Raw genomic sequence first — 25,769 nt, forward strand, 5'->3', positions numbered from 1 at the left:
CATTGAAAAAATGCTTCCTATAGAGCCTATAAAGTATTTGAAATGTCAAGTTTCATCTCTGGATTTACTTAATGATGTTTTACCATTAAAGCATTGGAGATCATCTCTGGATTAAATCATAGTTTTTTTCTGAATGTTGTGTTTCAAAAAAAAGTTTTCTTTGATATTTTGAAAAGATAAGCTGTAAATGAAAGTGCAATATTAGCTTGTAACATGTAAAAAAAAAAAAAAAAAAAAAAACCACTTTTCACTGAAATGTACCATTTTTCAGGATTTTCTTTTTTTATATTAACATGACCACATCCCCACTGTCTGAAATAGCTCTTGTCACACAGTAGGGGCTCAATAAATACTGGTAGAAGGGAAGCATCTTTTATATTAAAAACTAGAAGCTGCTAACTAGTAAAATATCAAGGTAGTTTCTCAAGGGGAAAAACTTAATTTATAATACTAAGATACTACTGGAAAATTTTAATAATTTCTAAAATGAGGTACAGAAAAAAGTACCCAAATCCCTTTTACCAAAGCTAAATTCTATTCCTAGTTAATCACAAACAGTAGCTATGAGTGGCAATATTTTTACAGCTCTTGAATTCATAAAATCATTTATATTAATATACGTAGAAACTGATGTTATTTAGAGGCTCAAGGCTTTTTTGGAATTACTGAAGGAATAGACAATGTTCTTCATATAATTAAAAAAAAAATTTTTTTCCCCTATTTGGGCTATAGTGAAAATGTACCTTATTATTAGTAGAGGCTAGCAAAAACTCAACATCTTTTTAAGAGTAGATGTTCATTTTGTAGGTAATTCAAAGCAGTATCCACATCATTAAAATCGTATGAAAAGACTGAAAAGCAACTAGCCAAGCCAAAATAATTAATTTGAGACTACTAAAATTTAAAATACTGAACTATCATCTACTCTTACCCTTTTATTATTTCCTTGACTCAAATTCTGGAAATAGATAAATGACCAATATATTTTTGTAAGAAAATTATACAGATTTAGTATTTGTTTGCAAACATATTAAATAATACTGTGTTTAAGTTAGCTTCAAATTTTTCTTGAGATGTATTTTTAAAAGAATTAACACAAATTATTTCAGTGAAAAAAATTCTAGTGTCACTTAGCATTACATTAGAATCTGCTGGTTCTAGGCACAAAAATTGTTAGAAAATTACTATCACATATTGGTGAGAAGGAATAAATTCCTTGATTGTGCAAAGAAGGGCCTACTTGATTAGATAGGAAATTCTTCTCCTGATGAGGCAGATCTTAGGAACAAGATGGGGCATCAGACATACCATCTTCTTTCTCCTGATACTCAGAAAGTAAAAGTTGAAAGATCAAAAACATTTTGCTCTGCAGTCCTCAATTCCAATAATGAAGTACTGCTAATAACCTTAGCAGTCTATGTAACATGGCTTAGCCTAGAATTTAACAGCATCAAATGTGGCAAACAAATTAGCAGTTTTGAGAACTAACTGGGAAGAAAGTGGGCCTGTAAACAATTTCAGACCAAGACAGTACTTGACTAGAAAATAGCAAGAACAGCTGCAAAAGTCAATTGCCTACCATGCTGTTCTTTTACGTGCCTTCTATCATGAAAGTAGTATTTTTGGCAGTGAAAGCTAATTTACATAAGAAAAATTATTGAGATTTCTGATTTCTCTTTTTTTAGGAAAATAAAGACTGCTAGACTGGGCTACCATATATGTAAAAGTACAGTCGGGTGGTACAGGAGACACGACAGGGAAAATGTGCCTGCCCAGACACCAGCACTACCTGCAGAGCTTTAAAAAAATAAAGTAAGATCTCCTGAAACCCCCAGGATATTATATCAAAACCAGAGACAGACACAAGTCTGGGAAGAAACATTTGTTCAACCTCAGATGAGTTCGATGTTAAGAACTCATGTCACTGACTGTGTCAATGCTGTTGAAATAGTTCCTGGCGCTTAAGAAAAACTCTCCAAGGATATTCAGCGACTCAATTAGTTTAGTCTGTCTATATAAAGTTATACCATATAGAATCACATTTATAGCAATGTAGACTGAATAGTCATCTAACCCAGAATACTGGAGGAGAAAAAAGGGCTAGATGACAATAGGGTACACTGAGAACTGACAGTTCATTCTTAGAAAGAAATCATAGCATGTTAAACAAATATCAAAGAACTAAAAGGAGTTGTCTTTTTGCCATGTAAGTATTCAAGAGTATCAGGTAAATATTTTTCTGGAAAATTATACTTCTAACCAAAAGCTAGAGTGATTGTCTATGGGTAGTTTCACTGTCTTACTGGTGAAGCAGTTATAGAAACTTCAACTCTTGTTCTTAAGATGATGCACCCAGGAAATATTTATTATGAGTTCAACTAAGCCCACTTATATCAGTGGGACAGATTAAACTATGAAAAACATACTTCACTTTCCTTTTCAGCTTTTACTTATGTACCTCCTCTTGGTTTGGGAAAAATCTCTAATCTTACCAGGATTAGGGATGGTGGAAGGGACCTTCATGGACCTGAAATAACATTATTAATAAAAATGCACCTTCTCTCGCATAAGCCTACAGTTCATTAGGAACTAAAAGGGTACAAAGACAGGTTGTTAAAAAATAAAAATCAGTAACCTCACCAAAAGTCACAATATGAAGGGAACACTCCTAAGAAAACAATAGGAAAGCACCCAAGAAGGCACAAATAACTTTCTTTAAGCCAGCACGTTTTGCATAATAAGTACAGCTGACTCTTGAACAGGGCTCTGAACTGTGCTGCTGTTCAGTTGCTAAGCTGTATCCGACTCTTTTGCGACCCCATGGAATATAGTCCATCAGGCTCCTCTGTCCATGGGATTTCCCAGGCAAGATTACTGGAGTGGGTTGCCATTTCCTTCTCCAGGGGATCTTCCCAACCCAGAGATTGAACCTGCCTCTCCTGCATTGGCAGGTGGATTCTTTACCGCTAAGCCACCAGGGAAGCCCTTAAGCTGTGTGGGTCCACTTATTTGTGGGTTTTTACAAATAAATTTGTACTACAGGACTACACTATGTGTGGTTGATCAAATCTGCCCATGTGAAATAACAGAAGTGGAGGGCTCATTGTAAAGTTATATATACATGGATTTTGGATAATGTGGAAGGACAGCAATCTTCACCCTTGGATTGTTCAAGTACCAAGTGTTTATTAAAAACAAACTTGCTTCTGTCTAAAAGACAAGGCACTATATGATTCTAGTCATACAGAAAAAAAATTTTTTAAGAAAAAACTAAGCTAAGGTGGTAGAAATGACAGTGTATGTGTGCGCGTGCGAGAGAGAGAGACTGACTTGAAAGTGTCACTAGGGAATTTTGGCAGTAATGGAAATATTCTATTTTTTGTTTGGGGTGAAAGATGATGAGGGATGTACAATTCTCAAATCTAATTGAAATGAACCTAGGAACTATGCATTTTATTATGTTAATTATGCCTTATTAAAAAGGAGATCATCCCAGTACTGTAGATACAGGACCTGAGGCAGAAGTGGAAAGTCGATCACTTTCTGAGGAAAGGTTCTGAGGCTCCTTAGAAATTGGGGCTTCACAGAATGGTTTTGTTATTTGGTTTAAAAACTAGTTATTAGAATTCTATACACTATTATAATCGAATACAAAGATTTATTCCAAAGCAACTTTTCGATTACATACTTGATTCCCCTAGCTTAAATTTCATTACTATAGATGATGGAGAATGCACTATTTAATATTTACCATATATTCAGTCAAATGATGACATTATAGATGAAATTATAAATACACATTACTACTCCACCTGACCACCTGAGAAGGAAAAAAATCAGACATGAACAGAAAAAAAACCCCGGCCATTTACAACCCCAAATATTGGTCATTGGCACAGCACTAAACTTAGCACTTCCAGAATGAACTGCAAGGATAGCATTAGAGTTCAAATAACTCAAAATGTTGATTTCTCAACCACTTTCCAAATTTCCCACACCTCCCCCAAAGAAATTAACTTTGAAGAGTTTATTTGATTAAGCAAAATTTGAAAGCAGAAGAATTAAAAAGTGAAAAAGGTGGTGCAGAAATTAGCAGAGGTGGCACTACCTGAAAGCTCATCAGAAAGGGGAGTGAGAACAATATCAGGCAAGAAGGGTTTGGAAGTATGGATCAGAACAGGAGCACTTTTAGCACTGCGTATATAGGCCGATGGCAGAGCACATTCACCAATGGATCGGCTTCTCATGGCTTTAAAAAAGGAAAAGAAAGAAGTGGGGAAGGAAAAAAGAAGAGTGACTATAATGAAAGGCTTGTGTCATAGAAAAAGCAGCAACAGAGAAAACTAAAAGATACAAAGGAAGGAAATCTTAAATTAAAACATTTCAGCACGGCAAATACTGGCAAGCTGTAAGAAAAGAAATCAGAGAACACACATGACATTTCAAATGTAAATTTTTTGGTGTAAAGCAGGAAAATGATTTGTTTTTCATTATTAGCAATTACAATGGTACAGCATTAAAAACAGCATACACTTTAATCGGCACTATGTTCTCAAAACTAAAGACTGAAAAGTTCATTGAACAGAAACACTGAAAAGAACCCATATCAATAGTTTCAAGAGATTTTGGGTACCATATTTGGGCATTTTTCTGAGCCACTCCTCTTAATGAAGCTGAATTCCAAGAGCAAATTCCTACTTTCATACTTTTCCCTAATAAAGTTTCAAAGTTACTCACAGGTCTTTTTTAGAGAATTGTATGTAATTCATAATCTAAAGGATTGAATCTCATGGTTACTATCTGTTCTTGACAGAAGAAGAATGCTTAATTAAATCATTATCTCTTATTTAAAGATAACAGTATCTAAATTTTAAAATTTTAAGTAAAAATATTTATAGAAAATAGCATTTGGAAACAGCATGAAGAATCAAGTTATTGAGAAAAATAAGTTTGTGTTTATTCAAATCTTAACTATATTACATAAAAACTTAAAAGATTAAAAATTGTCTTCATTTCTATTTAGTTGTATTTGGCAATTTCTTAAAAGAAAAGTAACCAGTTTGCAAAATTAAAGACAAATTTTGACACCCTCAGAAATAAATAGTCAAGTTTATCTCTCAAGTACTTTTTAACACTTAGAGATTCTTGAATAAATGAAGGTATAAATATTTTAAAAGAAACAAGATTGCATAAAATCCAGTGTAATGGTGACATAATACACATATACATATATATTTGAATGTTACCATCATTTCAAAAATCTTAGGTTTTCCTGGTTCCCCAATGCCTAAACCCCTTAAGTGTATCAGGGCCTTTGCAATCCAACCGCAATATCCACTGAAACTTCATCTCCTCCTACTGTTATTCCATGCTACTGCCACACAGAATTTTATACCATTTCTTGAAAATTCCATGCTCTTTCACAACATGGCCTTATGAGTTCATAATATATTTGGTCTTCTTTTCTTCTTGACACTCCTTCATATATAAAATGTCATCTCATCTGTGAAGCTTTAAGACTTTCCTACATAGTTAATTTACTAGCAATACAGCAGTTACCAAAACAAACAAGAATTCCTCTTTTTTACAAAGCTTACGATCTATTTTTAGTGGACTGTATGTTTTATATGCCTCCCAGTTTTTAAAAGGCAAAACCTGTATCTTCTTATCTCCAGTGCCTGGCACATATGAGCTCAACAAATCTTTACTGAGTACCTATATTTGGATAGCACAGCAAAATTATTTGAAAAAAACTAAAGTTTTCATTGTGAACATATAGAAGAGAAAACCAAAAAAAAAAATTACTAACTGAAAACTAGATTGTATGTCATAGAGTTTACCACTGGAAAAGAATAATCTAAGTCCCTATTCCCCAAATTTATTAATGCTGGCAAAATAACAGATTCTTTAAGAGTAGCTTTTTTATAAGTTTATGTGTAGCAAAATGTGGAAAGCTGGAATATATTAAGAAAAGGCAACAACGTGCCTTCAGTGTATGACTTCCCGTGTATTATATTAAAGGTTAAGCGTATTTTAAAATGGAAACTATATACAAAATGTCAGAGTCTGAACCTACTCATGTTTTTCTGCTGGCTTCCTCTCCCTCTTGTGAAAGTGGTCAATTTTATGATCCAATTTGAAATAAAAGTTATGTTGACTTCAAGATAATCATTCCTTAGAACTTGTTAGAACAAAGACATAAACACAAAGGTAAAACCTAAAGTGCTGCTTATCAACACAAAAGGTAAATACCATCTACAGTGATAATCAGATGTGATTAAAAAGAGATATTTCTTTTAGAGCCAAACTGAATCAAATTCTCAATTCCACAGATGAATTATAAGCTTTCTTGATGTTTTCCCTTGGGTTAGGTAATTTCTTGGAAATAACAATTCCTTCTTTCTTTTCTACCACCAACTTGAAGCAAGAGCTTGGGCATTTCTCTTGGAACTTTCCCCATAATCACTATGATATAAGTTTGCGTGCTATGATCCTGAATGAATTCTTCAAAAAGACATGCCTCCATCTGCTACTATCTTTATGTTTACCTGGAAATCTGTTAAGTGCCTCACAACTGTGCAATCTACACTATAGAAAATAAGTAACAATGAATTAGCTACAGAGATTTTGGTGGATTTACTCATTTAAAGCTTATATCACAGAATCTCTGTAAAGCCACTGAAACTGGCCCAACTTCAGTGAATTACCCTACAATGGTCTCTTAAGTGTTCAAGTGAAAGGAAGTGTCGCACATCTCTCACTGTAAATCAAATGCTATAAATAGAAATGATTAAGTTTAGTGAGGAGGACATGTAAACAGTCAGTATAGACCAAGAGCTAGACTGCTTGCTCCCAACAGTCAAATTGTAAATGCGAAGGAAAAATTATTGAAGAAAATTAAGACTGAAGAGACAAATAAGAAAGCAACAAAGTCTAATTGCTGGGAAGGAGAAAGTTATCTGGAAATATCAAACCAGCCACAACATTCCTTTAAGCGAAATCCTAATCCAGAGTAAGGCCCTAACTCACTTCAATTCTAAGAAGGCGGAGAGAGGTGAAGAAGCTGCAGAAAGTTTGAAGCTACTTGGTTCATGAGATTTACGGGAAGAAGCCACCTTCATAACATAAAAGTACACAGGAAGCAGCAAGTGGTGAAGTAGAAGTTGCAGTGAGCTATCTAGAAGATCTAACTAAGATCATTAATGAAGGCAGCTACATTATACAACAGATTTTCAATGTGGACACAACAGCTTCTACGGAAGAAGCCATCAAGGACTTTCATAGCTAGAGAAGTTACTGCCTGGCTTCTAAGCTTCAAAGCATAGTGTTATTAACAAAAGTCTATAGTTTACATTAGGGATCACTCTTAGTGTTATACATTCTACAGGTTTCTAACAAATGTATAACATGTATATACAATTATTGTATCATACAGAATAGTTTCACTGCTCTATTTAAACCCTCTGTGCTCCACTTATTTCTCCCTCCTCATTGCCCTGCTTTCCATTCCTTGGCAATCAGCATATTGTCTCTTCAGTTTTTCCTTCTTCAGAATATCATATAGTTGTAATCACCATGTATATAACATTTTCAGATTGGTTTCTTTCATTTAGCAATAGCATTCGGAACTCTTGCCTATTTTTTTCCATGTCCTGATAGCTCACTGTACCTTTTCAAAGAATAATATTCCACTGTATAGATGTACCACAGTTTGTTAAATCATTCACTTATTTATGAATATCTTGGTTGATTCCGAGTTTTGGCATAAACTTCAAGTTTATGAATAAAGCTGCTACATATATTTGCATGCCAATGTTTGTGTGGACATATGTTCCCAACTTACCTGGATAAATGCCAAGGAAAGTTTGATTCTACAGTAAGAATATGTTTACTTTTCTAAACTACAAAACCATCTTCCAAAGTGGCAGTACCATCTTGCAGTCTCACAACCAATGAGAATTACTATTGCTCCATATCCTGCACTCCTGTCTTTCTTACTCTACACTTCACTCACTCTGGCCTCTTTACTCTTCCTTAAATAACAAAGCACACTCTTAGACTAGGGCTTTTATTCTTTTCCTTCTGCCTGGAACACTTTTCCCTAGATGCTTCCTCTCAGTTTATTCAGGTCTCTGTTCTTATATGATTAGACAGGTCTTCACTGACCTCCCTATCTAACAGTCCCATTTCTCTATCCTTATACTCTTGCCCCTTACCCTATTTTACTTTTCTCCATAGCACGTAATACTGCCTGATGTTTGGTTTGCCTGCTTATTATGGGTCTCCCCGACAGAAGAACTGTCAGCTTCAATGGACTTTATTACGTTTGTTCTCACATGTATCCTCAATGCTTACAACAAAGCTTCCACTGTGAATACAAGTATTTTTCATTTGAATGACTAAAGGCCATGCATACATTATCGTATATGCACAGTTTTAGAAAAATCCTCAAAAACTAGTAATAGCAGTTATCTCTAGTGGGGTGACCTGGGTGGGTGAGGAGCAGTGATGCAGGAATGACTTATTAGAATACATATATGCTTTATCACAGTTTGAATTTTAACTATGTACATTCCCTAAAAACATAAAAAATTAAAAACTTAAGAAAATATATGTCTAAAGGATATCCTAATTAAATGTGTTCGCCTTTTAGTATTTTCTAACTTTATGCAGGCACCTTTCTGAACAAAATTTATTATGCATTAAACTTCTGATTGGTCAGTCCAATGAACAAGCCAGAAAAGATTCTGATAGAGGTACAAAAAGTAATTAGTCAGGCATGCACTTAAGATGAATATTTTAATCATTATATGCTTTTATAAAGATTAGAAATATGCCATCATGTTAGCTATGATTTCTTCTCATTAGACACCTAAGATGTTTTTGTGCTTCCTTAAACTTTTATCTTTCACATTAAGCATAAATTACCTCTATAATCAGAAAAAATATAACCTTTAAAAAATATTCTATTTTTAAAGAAAATAAAGTAAAATTTTAAACTCAGAAGAATTCCTTCTTCACCAATACAGAAATATTTCCTATACATGTGACCTTAACATAAAATAAAGAAAGGCATTTCAGATGTAATCAACATATTCCTTAAGAATTTCAAAATATAATTCTATACCAAAATGTCTAAGTATTATATTAATTTTTATCCAATATCCTTTTTCCTTGTATAATTTCTTACTCTTCTTGCTTGACATACAATCAATATAATTCTATGGTTATTTTACAGGCAGGAGACAACAGGGAAAATATTCTTTTGAACAATTTTAAACTAAACACTTTAAATTCTTATAAAACCCTTAATTTCCCTATTCGCTACTTGTTTCTTCCTTTAGAACTCTAATTCTTAACACTTTAGAACACCTCATTTTACAGAAGACATATCCTACAAGAATTTTAAATTTATTTAAAATAACTGTTTTTCATTGACTCTATAAAATATAGACACATTCCCACAGAAAATTCCACTTTCACAGAATCAGATTGCAAAGCCTAAAGTAACTTCAAGCAATTTTTGTTTCAGGCATATGAGATACTATCATTCCAACTACACAGATGAAATAAATAAAGTCTAGAAAGTTCAGTAAATTATTCAAGGTTATTGAGCTATTTAGTGATGAGAGTGAAAAGAGATCAGGACAAAGTCCTCTTGCTTTTCATTGCAGCGCTTTTTCTACTATGATGAAGACCAGGTTTTAAATCTGAGAGGAAAGGAGTGAGACGGTAACTAGGTCCACAGTATGCCAAGTGATCCCACATCCAGAAATTCTTTCCATCATTGCCCTCTGCGGATATTTCCAAGACTAGAAATGTCTTCCCTACCTGTTAAAGGCAGCAAGGAACCTAGGAATATACTCTACCTTGGCCTCAGCTGTCTATAAACAGAAAACGTAAATTCCTCATTGGAAGTCTGTGAAGCCAATATAATTACATAATTGTAGCACTGAAAATAAGCTACCCTATTTTTTCATGTTTATTAGAAACTACATCAGTTAACGCATGAGTTCTGTAGAGTGAGTCAAGAGTTCTACTTCTCAATTCTGTAAAATAACAATTTAAAATTATTGACATCAGTGATAAAATAAACTACATAAAAACAGTAATGTAAGATATATCTTCCTAGCATAAAGGAATAACACAGTATGTCATCAGACTCCAAGTTATTCCTGAAATAAGTTTTGCTATAGAAGTTTTTCATTTAACAACAGAAAAACAACTGATATGAAAACTGTGTTTGCATATATTGTTACTAAGAACTATAAACATATCACTGCATACAATTCTCATGATTTTAAAAAGTACATACCAACAGTTTTTTGCCGTACTATACTCCTTGCCTTTTCTGTGCCTGGGGAACCAGTGGTTGTTGCACTTCTCTGCCTCATTGGGGCTTGGCCAGGCTGATCGCGACTCCATCCTCTAGAAAATGACTTGTCAACTGAAACTTTCTGAAATTCATGTCCCACTCCTAGAAATGCAGATGTTCAATCTCAGTGCACTGTCACCTCATCAATAACTGCATCAAATTATGTATGCCATTCTGCCTCAGATTCTTAGGTTTACTAATAAAGTAACTAGATAACATGCTTGTGTACTGAAAGGGTTTTTTGAAATTTGTGTAAAAATCACATTCCAAAACTGAGTGATAATAAATCCTCTGCCACCCACTTATTTCATATAGAAGTGAAACATTTGGACAAGCAAAAAATGATAGAAAATGAACTAACCAAAATTCATTGTAGGAAGGAAGTTACTTTATCTTTACCTGCCAATAATAGCCACTTGGGAAATAAACAGTCCAGGAAAAAGTAGTTTGGTCACATACTTACCACTCTGGACTGTTAAGTATGAAATGTGACTCGTGTAATCTCTAGATAGCAACTAATTATTGATAACAAAAAGTCCTAGCAAACTCAGTATAATACAAGTCTTCCCTGGTGGCTGAGTAGGTAGGGAATCTGCCTGCAATGCAGGAGACCCAGGCTCAATCCCTGGGTCAGGAAGATACCCTGGAAAAGGAAATGGCAACCTGCTCCAGTATTCTTGCCTAAAAAATCCCACGGACAGGGGGAGCCTGGCAGACTACATTCATGGGGTCACAAGAGTCAGACATGACTTTAGTGATAAAGCACTATTACCAGTATTATAAAGACATGTTTCTTTGATATAATCACTATGTTACTGTCCCTCTCCAGCTTTTTAACATTAGACAGATATATAATCCATAGTCAGGGAATGTTTGCTTTTAGTTAAAACTAAGGAAATGCTTTCAAAAGAATTTCTCAAGTACTTCTTTTTGAATACAGTAACATGAAATCACCTTCTAAGTTTTAATAAAAATATGTGTATGATAAAAAGGAAGAGTGTTTTATAATTTTCAGTTTGGTTGATTGTTAAAAATAAAATATTTAAGATTCTGAGCTACTTTATTAGATATGCACAGAACCACTGAATTTAAGGCTCTTCAAGAACAGTTATAAGGTAAGTACATGTTTCACTGTTGAAAATTTATAAACTTTAGGGTAAATTAAGGAGGGAATAATTAAGAGAAATTATGACTTTCACCTTTACTCCTCTCCCTGGCTTGATACTCCCAGAGCAAATTATTTAAACAAATTTATATGAAGCATCTCTGTGAACAACTCTTACCTTTCCCTTTGTGCTTTTTTTGTTTCTGTTCACTCAGCTTATCCAATGGTAAATCACTGAGATCCAAACTATACAAATTTCTAGCTAAAACTTTAGTTAGTGTCTCCATAGTCAGCGACCATTCAGTGGCTAACTCTTCCCAATAGGTCAACGATGACAATACTGAGAGTAAGTCATCCCAAAGTTCTCGAGAGATGTACACATTTAGATTTGCTTTAATCCAGGCAACTATAAGAGTCTGTAAAGACAAATAATCAGAAATAATAATGAAATATGTTCAAAATCAATTATTAAAAAATTATCCCCAAACTAGAACTTTAAATCACATAATATCCATGATATCCTTTCTTGGTACATAATACTTATAAAAGTAACACATGCACTCATTAGCATCTACTCCAAATTTCAAAAAGCTGCCAATTTCCAACATTCTAACATTAGGACAAGTTTCCAAAACTGAAAAGAAATATGTTAAGTACATGTTGTTCAAAAAGAGGTAAGTCTCCACATTACTACAGGTTGAAATAACTGAGTAATCAGTAGTTACTGAACTAACTACTAACATTCTCAAAAAAAAGAATGGAATCACTAACTACACAGTTTGAATATTCTAAAAGGAAAAGTTATTAGAGATGTATTTAACATATTGATACATGTTTCTAAAAATTTGTATGTAAACTTGAAGGATAAAATTAAATTTGATTTTAAAGACACCAGTGGAATTAAAGGTGTTCTGTACAAATTCAATCACAGGATAAAAAACGTATTTATAAAAGGGCAGAAATTACTGATCAGACTATACCCTTGAGACTTAATAGAATTCTATTGAAGATAAAATCCTACTTAAGAAATAGTCACAAAATAAGTGTTTTAAAAGCATAACTCAAATTTTATATAAGTTTAACATTAAACATAAAGATAAAAATAAGCAGAGTTTATGACATAAAACAGTAATAACTAGTGCTTTCCATTTCATTCAGAGAACAAAAATATTACTCCATATAGCAAGCTAAAATTGTATCATCCAATAGCATTCACCATTGGGTTAGTTCTAATGATGGGGGGAATAAAAGACTAATGAAGTCAAGAGGAATTTAAATAATAAATGTAGCTGATTTGAAAGACTTATTCACTATCAGCACAGAATTTTAGGTAAACTAGCACCATCTGGGAAAAAAAATATTAAACTGAAAACCTACACTAAATGGCCAAGAATGAGATCTGAGATAGTTTTTATCCTTGACATTAGGAGCCATTTTATCCATGTGTTTATATTTAATGTCTTGTCTTTAAAAAAACATTATTTTGCTTTCTATTCTCCAAATAATCTATTACACATGTAACGTCAGTACTCTATCCTTGGGCTGGAAAACACAACATATAATTCCTATATCATCAACTACTACTAATACTTCAAATGAAGACGTGAAGAGAATAAAGTCTTACAGTATACCGTGGTGGGAAAGAATCTTGATTTACTTTTTTTTAAAACTACAGAACAACTTAAAAGGAAGTTTTGTTTTTCTAACAATGCCAGAGACTTGGCAACTCATAACGCAAACAATTAAATCATTACCACAAAGCCTTCTGGCAGCTTTTTGCAATCATAGCAAAGTGTACCCCACAAGAGATAGAGTAAATGTCATCAGTTTAACACTTTTTTCATAGGCCTGATTGGTATTTCATCTATTCTGCTAGGCTGTTAGTTTGTATGTATGGCAAACATACTACTAGATATACAACTTTATTTGGCTCTACAAAAGCTCCTTTAATATGATTTCTGATTTAAAGCTTTTTTCCCCAGGAAACAAGTTCAGGGCTCAATGAATCTTAAGAAAAACTACGTATCTATCCACCTATTTATCTATCTATTTATTTATTTTTATTGCCTGGAAAAGTGGTCCTGCAAGTCGACCTGCCAAAGTCATGTTTTTTTTCCCCTGGAACTGTAGAAAAGCTTGTGATGGCATCTTCAGTACAGACTCCGTGACTCTGAGCAACACAAGCAGCATCTGTTCCCTTAAAGTAAAAAAATTAGTTAATGTTTCCTTCTTGCATATGTTTGCTTTTGGTTAATGAATAACTTTGAAATTAATATTTGCTATAAAAATGGTATTATCTTTCAATAATTCAAATATCTTTCAAATTTCAGAATTCTTTATATATTAAAATATAAATTTTCATTTTACAAATCTACACCAGCCATTTTTCAGTCATAATACCTCTCCATCAAATAAAAATTTGTACAAAGCTGATGAATTAGGGGTGAGAATATGGAGAATGCTCCCATCCCCTTGCCCCACAAATCAAGCAGTGACCTTACGGAGCTGTCTGAAGAACATTTATTTGTCTTTACAATACAGTTCTACCTGATGCCTGTCTACCTCATTCATCTTTACAACATGGAGAAACTACGTATCTTGAATTGTACCAGGTTCAATTCCAAAAACTGCATGATACTTTAAAAGATCACAATGAGAGCCGATTATACAGAGTGAAGTAAGCCAGAAAGAAAAACACCAATGCAGTATACTAACACATATATATGGAATTTAGAAAGATGGCAATGACAACCCTGTATGCAAGACAGCGAAAAAGACACAGATGTGTATAATGGACTTTTGGACTCAGAGGGAGAGGGAGAGGGTGGGATGATTTAGGAGAATGGCATTGTAACATGTATACTATCATGTAAGAATCGAATCGCCAGTCTACATCTGACGCAGGATACAGCATGTTTGGGGCTGGTGCACGGTGATGACCCAGAGAGATGTTATGGGGAGGGAGGTGGGAGGGGGGTTCATGTTTGGGAACGCATGTACACCCGTGGTAGATTCATGTCAATGTATGGCAAAACCAATATAGTATTGTAAAGTAAAATAAAGTAAAAATTAAAAAAAAAAAATCACAATGAGCCTGATGAGAAAGCAAGGATCATTACTCCATTGCTTCTTTCTGTCCTTTCTAGTTTGGTCATCTTTCAACTCTTTATTCTCGATGTGTACTGCAAGTCACCTAATCCTTACTATGCCTCTCTTTCCTTAATGTTTAATATTAAGACCATAAAACTACCTTATTTGCACCTGATAATTCAAAAACTGACTCAACCACATGCCAAAAAAAAGTCTGACAAGGGGATTTCGGCGGGTATATAGACAGACTAATAGCCCAAGTCTCTATCACAGCTTCCTCTTCTTTGGCTTGTCTCCAGGCCCATTCCAGGCACATCAATAGGTGGGACAGACCATGTGAGAAATGTGCCAGAGGCAGCAAGAGATCCCAGATGTAGGTATCATGGTTTTCTGGGAAGTGAGGGCAGAATTAAATATAAAAGTATACTCAATGAACAGTATCTGAACTTATTAACTAAACAAATATATGTACTAAACAAATATATATGTATTCAGCTCATAAAGTAAAAATCAGAGGTAATGTATTTGTAACCTTTAGGCTTCCAGTTTCATTATATGAAACAAAAAGCCATTTAAAGTCAACTACACATTCAATAAGTAATGGATTTTCCAAGTAAAACTTTCTGATTTGTGGTCAAACTCCAATTCACTCATATATCTAACTTTTCACTTTATAATACAATAATGATTTTAATTATAAAGTCCTGTAAATTCAATGTAAATATGTGAGTAATCTTTCACAATGCTATGACTTCAAGGGAACTTACAAAAATTCTAAAATTGTGTTCCACACAGAAGTCTCTCACTTTAACCTGGCTTAAGACCATTGATTCAAAGCATATGACAAGAAAAAAAGGGGAAGGACTAACAAAGAATGGTTCAAAGTAAAAGTTATTGGCTGACAATAACTTGGGCTCTGAAGTCAGAAGGACCACAGTTCAAAACAAAGGTGTGTAAACAATGATAAATTACTTAATTTATTTGTGCCTAAGAATCACCATGTAAAATTATCTACCTTATGGAGTGCTACAAGGATTAAGAAAAAATTAGATGTAAAAAGATTAAAAAGATGTGACACAGAAAAGTGCTCCAAATAAGCTAATAACAGTAATTACTTCTAACTATATCAATATGGATAATAAAAAGCTTTTTTTAATGAAACTTTTTTCCTATATGTAACAAAACAAACTAGGCATATTCTTTTACTAAGTACTCCTACTTTTAAAGAATGAGTCAAAAGAGGAAAATCATATACATAATAAGGATGTTTACTGTCCTTCTCTCCTCCAACAACAAAAGTTAACTACATGTCCACCAAAAGGTGGTTAGTTAAGGTCTGGTACATACATATGGTATAACACTATGTGACTTTATGTGGTTTGGTCAACCAAACATTCACCAAAGGACAAACAATGATTACCTATAGAGAATGAGCTGCTGGGAAACTTTTATTTTCTTTCTAAAACTTTTCTTTGTTTTAATTTTACAATGAACAAGTATCTTTACAAAAATTGAAGAACTGCTCTTCTCATCTCTCTAAAAGTCCTTTTTTAATTTCAATTAAATTTTTATAGAGTATCCATAATATATGATACTAGGCTAAGAAATGTAGGAAATATGAAAACAAGACAGTTAGTATATACCTTGTAGAGCATCTTAATTCAGTGAGGTAAACAGATATGTATAAAGTAATTTAGGAACTAAGAATTTTGAAAAGATCTACAACACAGGTGATACTATTTAACCATCTCATCCTTATCTCTGTTGTAGATCTTGTCAAAATTGTCTTAGTAAATGTAAGACAAAATTGTCTAAATTGTATAAATGTCCATCACCAACTGAACAGACATAATTTGAGCTAACTCCAGGAGATGGTGAAGGACAGGGAAGCCTGCTGCAATCCAGGGGTTTGCTAAGAGTCAGACACGATTTAGTGACGGCAAAACCACAAAATGACAGAGGTAAAAACACAGAATGAAAGGAAGAGAACTGAAAGAGGAAGAATATGTGAGGAAAGGAAGGTAGAATCTAAGGATAGTTATGGTAACAACAGGAAGAGAGGACAGGAATTAGATTCTCTAAAGAAAAGTTCAGACTGCTTAAGAGAGCAATCTGATAAAGCTGGCAGGTAGGATCACATCCTGCAGGACAGAATTAAGGCTTGAGATAGGGCTAGAAAAGTAGTCAGGAGCCTGACTGTACAAGGCCTTGAATATCAGGTTCAGGAATCAGGCAGTCATACATTCAAACATTTATTTAATCATTCATTTAAACATATATAAATTCATTTATTCATACATGCATGCCAGTATTCATTCCTGGGGAAGGCCATCAATGCCCACTTTAGAAAGATAAGCAAAGGGATCTTATGAAGTTTGATCAAAGATGTTTGAGATAAAGTGAAGGAGAACATTGTTGCCGTCATGATTATTACCTAAAATATTATAGTTATTCATTCATTCAATAATGGAAGCCTGTATAATATTGTTACCAGCCCTATTCAGACACTATTCCTCTAGAATTTACTATGTGCATATACACTTAAAAAAAAAAAAAGCATTTTTTTACCAAGTCTTTTTGTCCATTGATACTTGCACAACCATGAACCGATAAATGTTAAGAATTCGTTTACACATATCTGTGTGCTCATCCAGAAGACTTTTTATCTCATTTGCAGGTTCAAGAAGAAATATGTTTGAAGAATTTATAATAAACACCTAAGGTAAAAGAAATCATAAGCTGTTTGTTACAAAATTTATAGGGAAAAAAATTCAAGATGTTAGGTGATCTACAACAAACTTAAAAGCATTAGACTGTAGGTTAGTTCTAATCCTGCTTCTACCACCAGCTTGATATGGGAAATTAAAGTTCATTAAATCTATTTTTATGTTTATCTAGACAAATATACAATTACTAGCAGGCACTGAAAGAAAATAAACCAAGTGAAAAACAGCAATTTTTAAAAGTGAGGCTTTAACATAATAACCTTATTACTGTCATAAAATGGAAAGAATAAAAAAATAAAAACAGTTTAGGATAAAAGAGGATAGATACCTCAATCAAGGTGAACTTTCTGAATGAGGTGTTCAAAATCATCTATTTTCTTTTTTCATGTTTATTGATTATGTGTGCGCATCTGTTTTGTTAATAACAGACTGCATATTACAGTACTACTAATCAGGATCTATCAATATGTATCTTAAATTGATTATAATATCATTAACTATACTTTGTTATAGAGGACAAAGTTGTTATATTAGTGACAAGTATGTGCAAAGGTTCTCAAAACACTTTGGAGGAACAGAACATTACTTCTATTGTGAACCAAGGACATTTGCAACTTCCATACCCACAATTCTGATTTAAATTCCCTGGATGAACTCTGAAAATATAGCTGTAAAATCATATGAGCAAAGAACACTTAAGCTAACTTTAAAATCGTGAAAAGAGCTGACTCTGTAGGTCTATCAACACTAAGAAAAGCAAAAGAGGCACAAATAACATTAGAAATAAAATAAGGATGTACCTACATACCCAGTGGAGAATTTTAAAATGATGGTTTAGTGAATAACTTTATGCCAGTAAAACTGAAAATTTAATAAAATGGATTATATTTTGTAGATAAAACATAAACTGCCAAAACTGACTCAAGAAAAAGTAGAAAAGAGGTACAATACAAAGACAGTGAACTGCTAATCAAGGTATCCCTGATCCCATCACTAAACACCAGGCCTATGCTGCCTTACAGGCAGAGTTTTATCCAATTTTCCCAGAAAATGATCCCTATTGTACATAAAGTGTTTCAGAAACAAAAAAGAAAAAAAAAAACTACCAAATTTATTTTTATAAAACTATAAACCAGTTATCAAAAATAGAAAAGGACTATATAAGAAAATTAAGAGATACTTCAGAACATACAGATGAGAATCTTCAAAAAAGTAGCAATTCAACTCAAGCAAAATATAATACTTTATGACCAAGTAATATTTACTTCAGAAATCTAAGAATGCCTTGACATCAGCAAAGTTTAATAATATAATGTACCCTATCAACAGATTAAAATGTGAAAAGGTAGAATCATCACACTGCATAAAGAAAAGCACTTAGCACTTATTCATTTTTTTACAATTTAGCACACTAAGAAAAAAGGTAAAATTTCTTAATCTGAAAAAGACTATTTATCAGGAACTGCAGCAAATGTTTTAACAGCAATTGAACTTGAAAAGTTCTGCCTGAACCTGGATATATGGAAGTAGTGCCAAAAGTCAAGAACAAGACAAGGATTCCTCACTATCATCTCATTGTCCCGTGGAACCCAGTAAGCAAAGGAAGTGACAGGGAGCAGAAAATGAATATAAATAAAGATGACTTAGAAAAGACAAAGATCAACTATGTAGCAACCTGGAAGAAAAATATTCCTAAGAAGAAGAAAAGCAGGTTTAAATGACCTGAGGTGAGAGCCGGCCTAGCATAAGCGAGGAATACCAAGTATAGAGTGAAGTGAGGAAGGGGAAAAGCAGTGGGAGGTACGTTGAGAAACAGCCAGAGCACCTAAAGCAGTTTCTTATACTGCCAGTGGTGAGGTACAGGTTTCCCCCCTAGTCTTTTGCAGACCAATCCTATTGTAAAATACAATTTTAAAAAATGAATAGGATAAAGGAAATGAGAAAAAGACATGCAAAGTACAAACCCAAACTTCTCATCAGAATGAAGGGATATTAAATGACTTAAGTTTCTAAACTTTTACTCTCAATTTTGTAACTACCTGTGGGCTGGGACTAGTCTGTGGACCACATACTTTGAGGAGCAATGATGTAAAAGGCTTGACAGATCACTGGGAAGAACTCAGTGATAATAAGTCACCAGAGGCTTTGGAACAGAAAAATGACATGATCTGATTTATGGGATCCCTCTGGCTATTGGGTTGAGAATATACCAGGGTGATGGCAGGTGCAAGACCAGAAGCAAGAATAGTAATTAGAAATTTACTGCAATATTCCAGATGGAAGATTATTGAGGCTTGAACAAAAGAGGTAATATGAGTGCTGAACAGTAGTCAGATTCTATATACATTCTGAAAGTTGACAGGATTTGTTGTCAAATTAGATATAAAAGAAACACAGGAAATAAGATGGCCTGAGCAACTGGAAAACAAGAGCTGCCATCAAATGAAATGAGAAAAACTGCAGGAAGACCATGTTTGTTGAACAAGATAAATCAAGTTTTAGATACGTCAAATTTAAGATGTCTATTAAATAGTCAAGTGAAGATGCTAACTTGGCATTTGAATATTTGAGTTCAGGACTCTTAAGAGTTCAGATAATAAGTCTCAGACTAGAAATAAAAAGTATAAGTTGCAGTGTAGAGATGACACTTAAAGCCCTAAGAATGGATACGATCAATAAGATATCAGTAAGTTTACATAGAAAAGAGAGCCAAGCACTGGTTCCTGGGTACTTCAACATAAAAGTTTAGAAATATTTTGAAAAATCAGGAAAAAAAAGAAAAGAAACCAAAAACCTAAGAAGTAGCCAGCAAGTTAAGAGGAAATAGAAAAACAGGAGGGTATGATATTCTGAAGGCCATCTGAAGAATGGTTTTAACAGAGAGGAATGACCTACTCTATAAAATGCTGACAAATCTGGTAAAATTAGGACTGAAAAATTCCATGTGATTTAACAATGGAGAAGTCACATGTGGCCTTGACAAGAACAGTAAGATTAAAAAATGAATAAATACAATGAACTAAAAATCAGTAACAAAAAAAATCCAAAAGAATATGGAAGAACATATTAATAGGCCATACATAAGAAAAGACACTTTATTTCAGTAGTGATTAAAGAAAAGCAAATTAAAACAGGGAAACACAAACTAAAAAGAATAACATTTCATATACACAGGAGCTGCAAAAATTAAAATCTGACAATATAAGCTATGAGGAAGAGACAAGGAAATAAGAACTTATACGCACTACTAAGGGAATGTAAAATATAATCATGCTGAAGAACAATTTGGCAATTAATAGTTAAGTAAAACTGATAACGTACAAATGCTCCAACCCACCAATTCCACTTCTACTTATGTATTCTAGGGAAATTGTCCAACACGTACCCAAAAATACATGTATAATAATGTTCAATGCAGCATTATCTGGAATACTGAGAAACTGGAAACCACCTTAAAATACCAACTTAAAAAACCATCAACACATACACACAAAAAACATCAATAGAAAAATGATTAAGAAAAGTGCAAAATAATCATAAACTAATTATAATACCACCAAGTAGTTTTAAATGGATTAACTATGGCTATGTATCAACAAGAAATCTCAAAAACATACTGGATAATGTAAAAAGTTGCTGATGACAGTATACTATGACACAATTTATATAAATTTTAAAACTGTATGGAAAAAAAATGCAATGTTTATCAATACACATTATGATATGAAGGTTAAGGAAAAAACATTAATACGGCATAACTAATTGATAACAGTGTGTGGTGAGTTCACTGTATTTAAAAAATTACACTGAAATATTGAAATATGTATTTGAAATGTTAATGATTTTTTTTTATAAAAATAAACAAAAAGTGATCTACCTGCAAAACTGCCTGGGTACCAGCTCGTATGTTTTGTTCTATGGCTTCTTCAGAAGCATTATGAAGAATATCTTGGTAGGTTCCATTTTTAGGCCAAGTGGAATTTCGAACATGATCAGCAACATTGGTCCCATTTTCCTGAAGCAAAATATCAAGTTAATACTTTATCAATTAAGAATGCTGTGACAAGTCAGTAAGTTCAAGAAGTAAACTGGAAAGTAGTAGGTCCCTCTGTTAAACATCTCAAAATAGAAGATATCCTATTTGACTACAAAAGTAACATATATGTACACTGTAAAAAAAAGTTCTCATTGACAAAAATATAAGAAAAAAAAAATCAACCATCAGGACGAGCCAGAAATTGTACTATTTCAGATATAGAGACATTTTTCTACCTATCTAATGTATAAACCTCCCCTCTTACACTTACACACTCCAAATGGGACTGTACTGGGCTTCCCTGGTGGGACAGTGGTTAAGAATCCACCTGCCAGTGCAGGGGACACAGGTTCCATCCCTGGTCTGGGATGATCCCACATGACGCAGAGCAACTAAGCCTGTGCACCACAATTTCTGAGCCCACAAGCCATAACTGCTGAGCCAGTATGCCTAGAGTCTGTGTTCTGCATCAAGAAGCTGCTGAAATGAGAAGCCTGCGTACCACAACAAAGAGCAGCCCCTGCCCTGACTTGCCACTAGAGAAAGTCCCAACGCAGCCAAATAAGTAAATAAATAAATCTTAAAAAGAATGGGATCGTATTATTTATAGCTTTGTAAAAGATAAATCCTCTTCTAAAGGAAATGCCAGAATCCAAATGACATAAATAAAATAGCTTCTATTTATCCTACTTAAGAAAAATAAAATTCCTATTATCCAAAGATAGATGAATACTGACACTTCAAACCATTAATACTGCATATTTCTGCCAGAGTGTTAGCTGTCAAAAGTCCTGCTGATTAAGGAGTTCCCTCAGTTAAACAGAAATTTCACTCAATGTTGTTCTCTCTCTTTTTTTTTTTTTAAGTTTCTAATTTCTTTCTGCTTTTGGTCACTCAATAGTATCTTCATATTTTTTTTTTTTAGTATTCTGCCTAGAACTTACAATTTTAAGATATGGGAGATTTAGTCTAATCAAAGTATTATTTCATTACCAGAAGTAGAATTGGAACTCAGCTTTGTCTGAGTAGCCAATACAATATATCATGGTCTAGTCTACACTGTTCTCTTAAGCTCCATACTTCTCCATCAGGTATCTTCTGAACAGTTCTTCCTGAATGACCCACAAGCACCTCAAATTCAAGACACTAAAAAGTAAATTTATACAAGCATGCTTTCCTCATTTCTACCAATCTGAATATAGCCTCCTTGGACATAATCACCACACTTGCACTTATTTTCACTCCTGTTCATGTGTGAACGGCAACTAACTTGGTTGCAAAAAGAAAAAGCTTGGGACACCTTCTCATTCCTCATATATAATTAATCATCAAAACTTGATTTCACCATCAAAGGAGCTCATATATCTGTCTTCTCCCTTATATTTCCATTGCAACTGCCACTGTCCTCTATCAGGTGCCTATTATCTCCTTCTGGTACTTCCTAGCTAGTGTCCTTGCCTCCAGACTGGCCTCCAATCTATCTTCCATTCTAAGCCTGGTATGAGCCTTCTGAGATTTGTAACTATCCATGCCATTTTCTATTCATAATCTTTCCAGTGTCCAGAATGTAATCAAAGTCCATCATGACAGCATACATGTTACTAAACAGGGTCTAGTTCTTGTCTATCTCACATTTCTTATCACTCTTAGCTACAGCCAAATAAAAGTATTTTCAGTGTATGTACTACAGCATCCATTTTGATTTAGTTTCACAGTTTTGTTTTGACTGGGATGTGCAGCTTGCAGGACCTTACTTACCCAACCAAAGATGAATCTGGGCCCCAGCAGTGAAAGCACCACATCCTAACCACTAGACCACCAGGGAACTCCCACCCCACTTTAAAATATTATCCCTTTTGTAATACCATCCAATTTTGATCTAGACAATGACTAAAAGAATCAGAATACAAGCTCTTTTAAAGTTGTGACATCAAAGAGCTTTGGGACAGAATACTGAGATAACATATTATCTAAACTGTGAAATATAACTGACCGTTGAACAACATTGGGTGTAGGGCACCAACCCTTCAAGCAGTCAAACATCTGCATATAACTTACAGTTGGCTCTCAATATCCACAGTTTCTCCATTATCGACAGATTTAACCAACTATGGATTATGTGGTACTGTAATATTTACTATTGAAATAGATCCTCATATAAATGGACCCACACAGTTTAAACTCACATTGTTCAAGGATCAACTGTATACTGAAAAGTATCTTTACCTTCCCATCTATCCCATATCACCACACTTCTGTGAAAATCTTATCTATTACACTTATACTAAAATACATGTCTTATTTTACCTCTTCTCTTTTTTCTCCTTCTTCCATTGAAATATCATGGTCTGTGACATTGTCAATGCACGGAAGGTCTGAAGAAGAGATCACAATTTCTTCAGGCTCTTGCATGAACAAAGGTTTTTCCTCTTGCTGGATCCATTCTTGATATACTTTTACCACTTTTCTCATAGCTGCTGCTTCGCAAATTGGTAATAAAAATGCCTAGTGAAAAAAAGAGAGAATATAATGACACCTTTTACTTTACTGCAAACTACTAAAATATACATTTCTATCTTAATAAAATGTGAGATATAAATGATTCTTAAAGAGCTAAAGTCAAACAACTCACTGTCAGAAAAAACCTTTTGTTTCCAAATAATCTGTAAGTACATTAAGACAAATACTTTTGGCAGATAGATATGGATTTCCAGCCCTAGGAGCAAAGATTTGTTTCAATAGTACTATTACAGAATGAAAATATTCCCTGTAACTGTGCTCCTATAAGTTTAATGTAAATATAACATCATAATAAATCACATTTTTGTAGATTAAAATAAATTTTGATAAAAAGATTTTAATTAAAAAAATGACTCTAAAAAGCAATAAAAACACTACGTAACAAGGCAACTTAGCTTTTCACAACATATTGTTTAAAAAGGTAAGAGTTTTCTTCTGTCATTTTACACACTTAAAATTTTACAAGCTAAACAATATGGCAAAAATATTTAGGAAGTTTAAAGGAATACTTTACAGTTATCCTTTCCTTTCAGTGTTATCTTAAGTTTAAAAATAACATTTTCCTTAACACAAAAACATCATCACAGAAAAAAAAAAACAACCCTTTTAAACAATTCATACTTATAAAGCAAGAAAAACAGTCTCACTACTCAAAGTCCTTCCCTTATAATATTTGTGCTTATGTGTTAACATTTTCATTGTATTTTTTTAACAAATAAAATTGGTATTCAACTTGATTTTCTTTTGTATTTGTTTCATAATGATTATCTATGAATTTCAGCTGTAAAAATCACAAAACCTTTACCTAAAACCTGCTACTTTCTACTCTAGAATTATCTATGAATATATAACAACAATCATGGGGTCAAAAGACTACTTTATCTGACTGAAACTAGCCAATAAAATAATGATGAAAAGTTCATGTGTAATATCAATAGGGTATTTCATGTTGTTTGGTAATCCTTTTATTTATTGCTATTATTGATTCCCTAGAAAACTGCATTACTTGTTACTTTCTTCCACCTAACAAACCCATTCTCAAATTCTCATTCTCATGTTCTGACAGTTTAATGGTCAATGACATAATTTTGATCATCACTGCCTGCTCTAAGACTATTTTCCAACTGAAGCAACAGTTCAGATTTCCTTAAAAATATTAAAAGAAAAAAAAAAAGCTCAATCTCTAAAAGTTCTATTCTCAAATACTGAAAAATTTACTTAAAAATCAGCATGAGAAGTCTCTGTATTTTCTGCTCATTTTTGTTTTGAACCTAAAGAGAGAAGTCACTCAGTCGTGTCCGACTCTTTGTGACCCCATGGACTGCAGCTGACCAGGCTCCTCGGTCCATGGGATTTTCCAGACAAAAATCCTGGAGTGGGTTGCCATTTCTTTCTCCAGGGGATCTTCCTGATCCAGGGATCAAGCCCGGGTCTCCTGCATTGCAGGCAGACTCTTTACCATCTGAGCCACCAAGGAAGCCCTTGAACCTAAAACTGCTCTATAAAAATAAAGCTTATTAATTTTAAAAATATTAGACCCAGAGCTACAATTTTCATTATTGCACAAATTATCACACTATATTCCAAGTGGCTGGACGTATCTATTAAAGACAAGAGTGAATATATACCACATTTGTCCTTACATGCCACCATACTGATTTTGCCTACACACTAAAGGATCTTGAGGAAAGACTGATCTTAGTCATGGATAAAAATCTGATGCATAAAAACTAGAGGGTCATTTTATACATTTACAGTGAAAAATAGCAGTCTCAGACCAGAACGTTCAAATCCATATGAGTGAGTGAAGTTGCTCAGTCGTATCCAACTCTGCAACCCCATGGACTATATGTAGACTACCAGGCTCCTCCATCCATGGGGTTTTCCAGGTAAGCACACTGGAGTGGATTGCCATTT

At 33.7% G+C, this 25,769-nt stretch overlaps 1 protein-coding gene across 7 annotated transcripts in view; it reads right to left on the reverse strand.

The window, feature by feature from the left end:
• RALGAPA1 (Ral GTPase activating protein catalytic subunit alpha 1) overlaps positions 1-25,769 on the reverse strand; it is a 200,128-nt gene that overhangs the window by 107,736 nt on the left and 66,623 nt on the right. For 4 of the 7 annotated variants that reach the window (XM_069558712.1, XM_069558707.1, XM_069558709.1 and 1 more), the window contains 7 exons: positions 23,640-23,837; positions 21,174-21,311; positions 17,139-17,287; positions 13,548-13,677; positions 11,659-11,896; positions 10,316-10,477; positions 4,109-4,249 (listed from right to left, as the gene is read on the reverse strand). In XM_069558712.1, the coding sequence (XP_069414813.1) occupies positions 4,109-4,249; positions 10,316-10,477; positions 11,659-11,896; positions 13,548-13,677; positions 17,139-17,287; positions 21,174-21,311; positions 23,640-23,837 (1,156 nt within the window). The remainder of the gene's footprint in view (positions 1-4,108; positions 4,250-10,315; positions 10,478-11,658; positions 11,897-13,547; positions 13,678-17,138; positions 17,288-21,173; positions 21,312-23,639; positions 23,838-25,769) is intronic. The other 3 variants (XM_069558714.1, XM_069558708.1, XM_069558713.1) reach the window with 1 other exon arrangement.

This window comes from Ovis canadensis, chromosome 18 (assembly GCF_042477335.2).
Source record: "Ovis canadensis isolate MfBH-ARS-UI-01 breed Bighorn chromosome 18, ARS-UI_OviCan_v2, whole genome shotgun sequence".
NCBI lineage: Eukaryota > Metazoa > Chordata > Mammalia > Artiodactyla > Bovidae > Ovis > Ovis canadensis.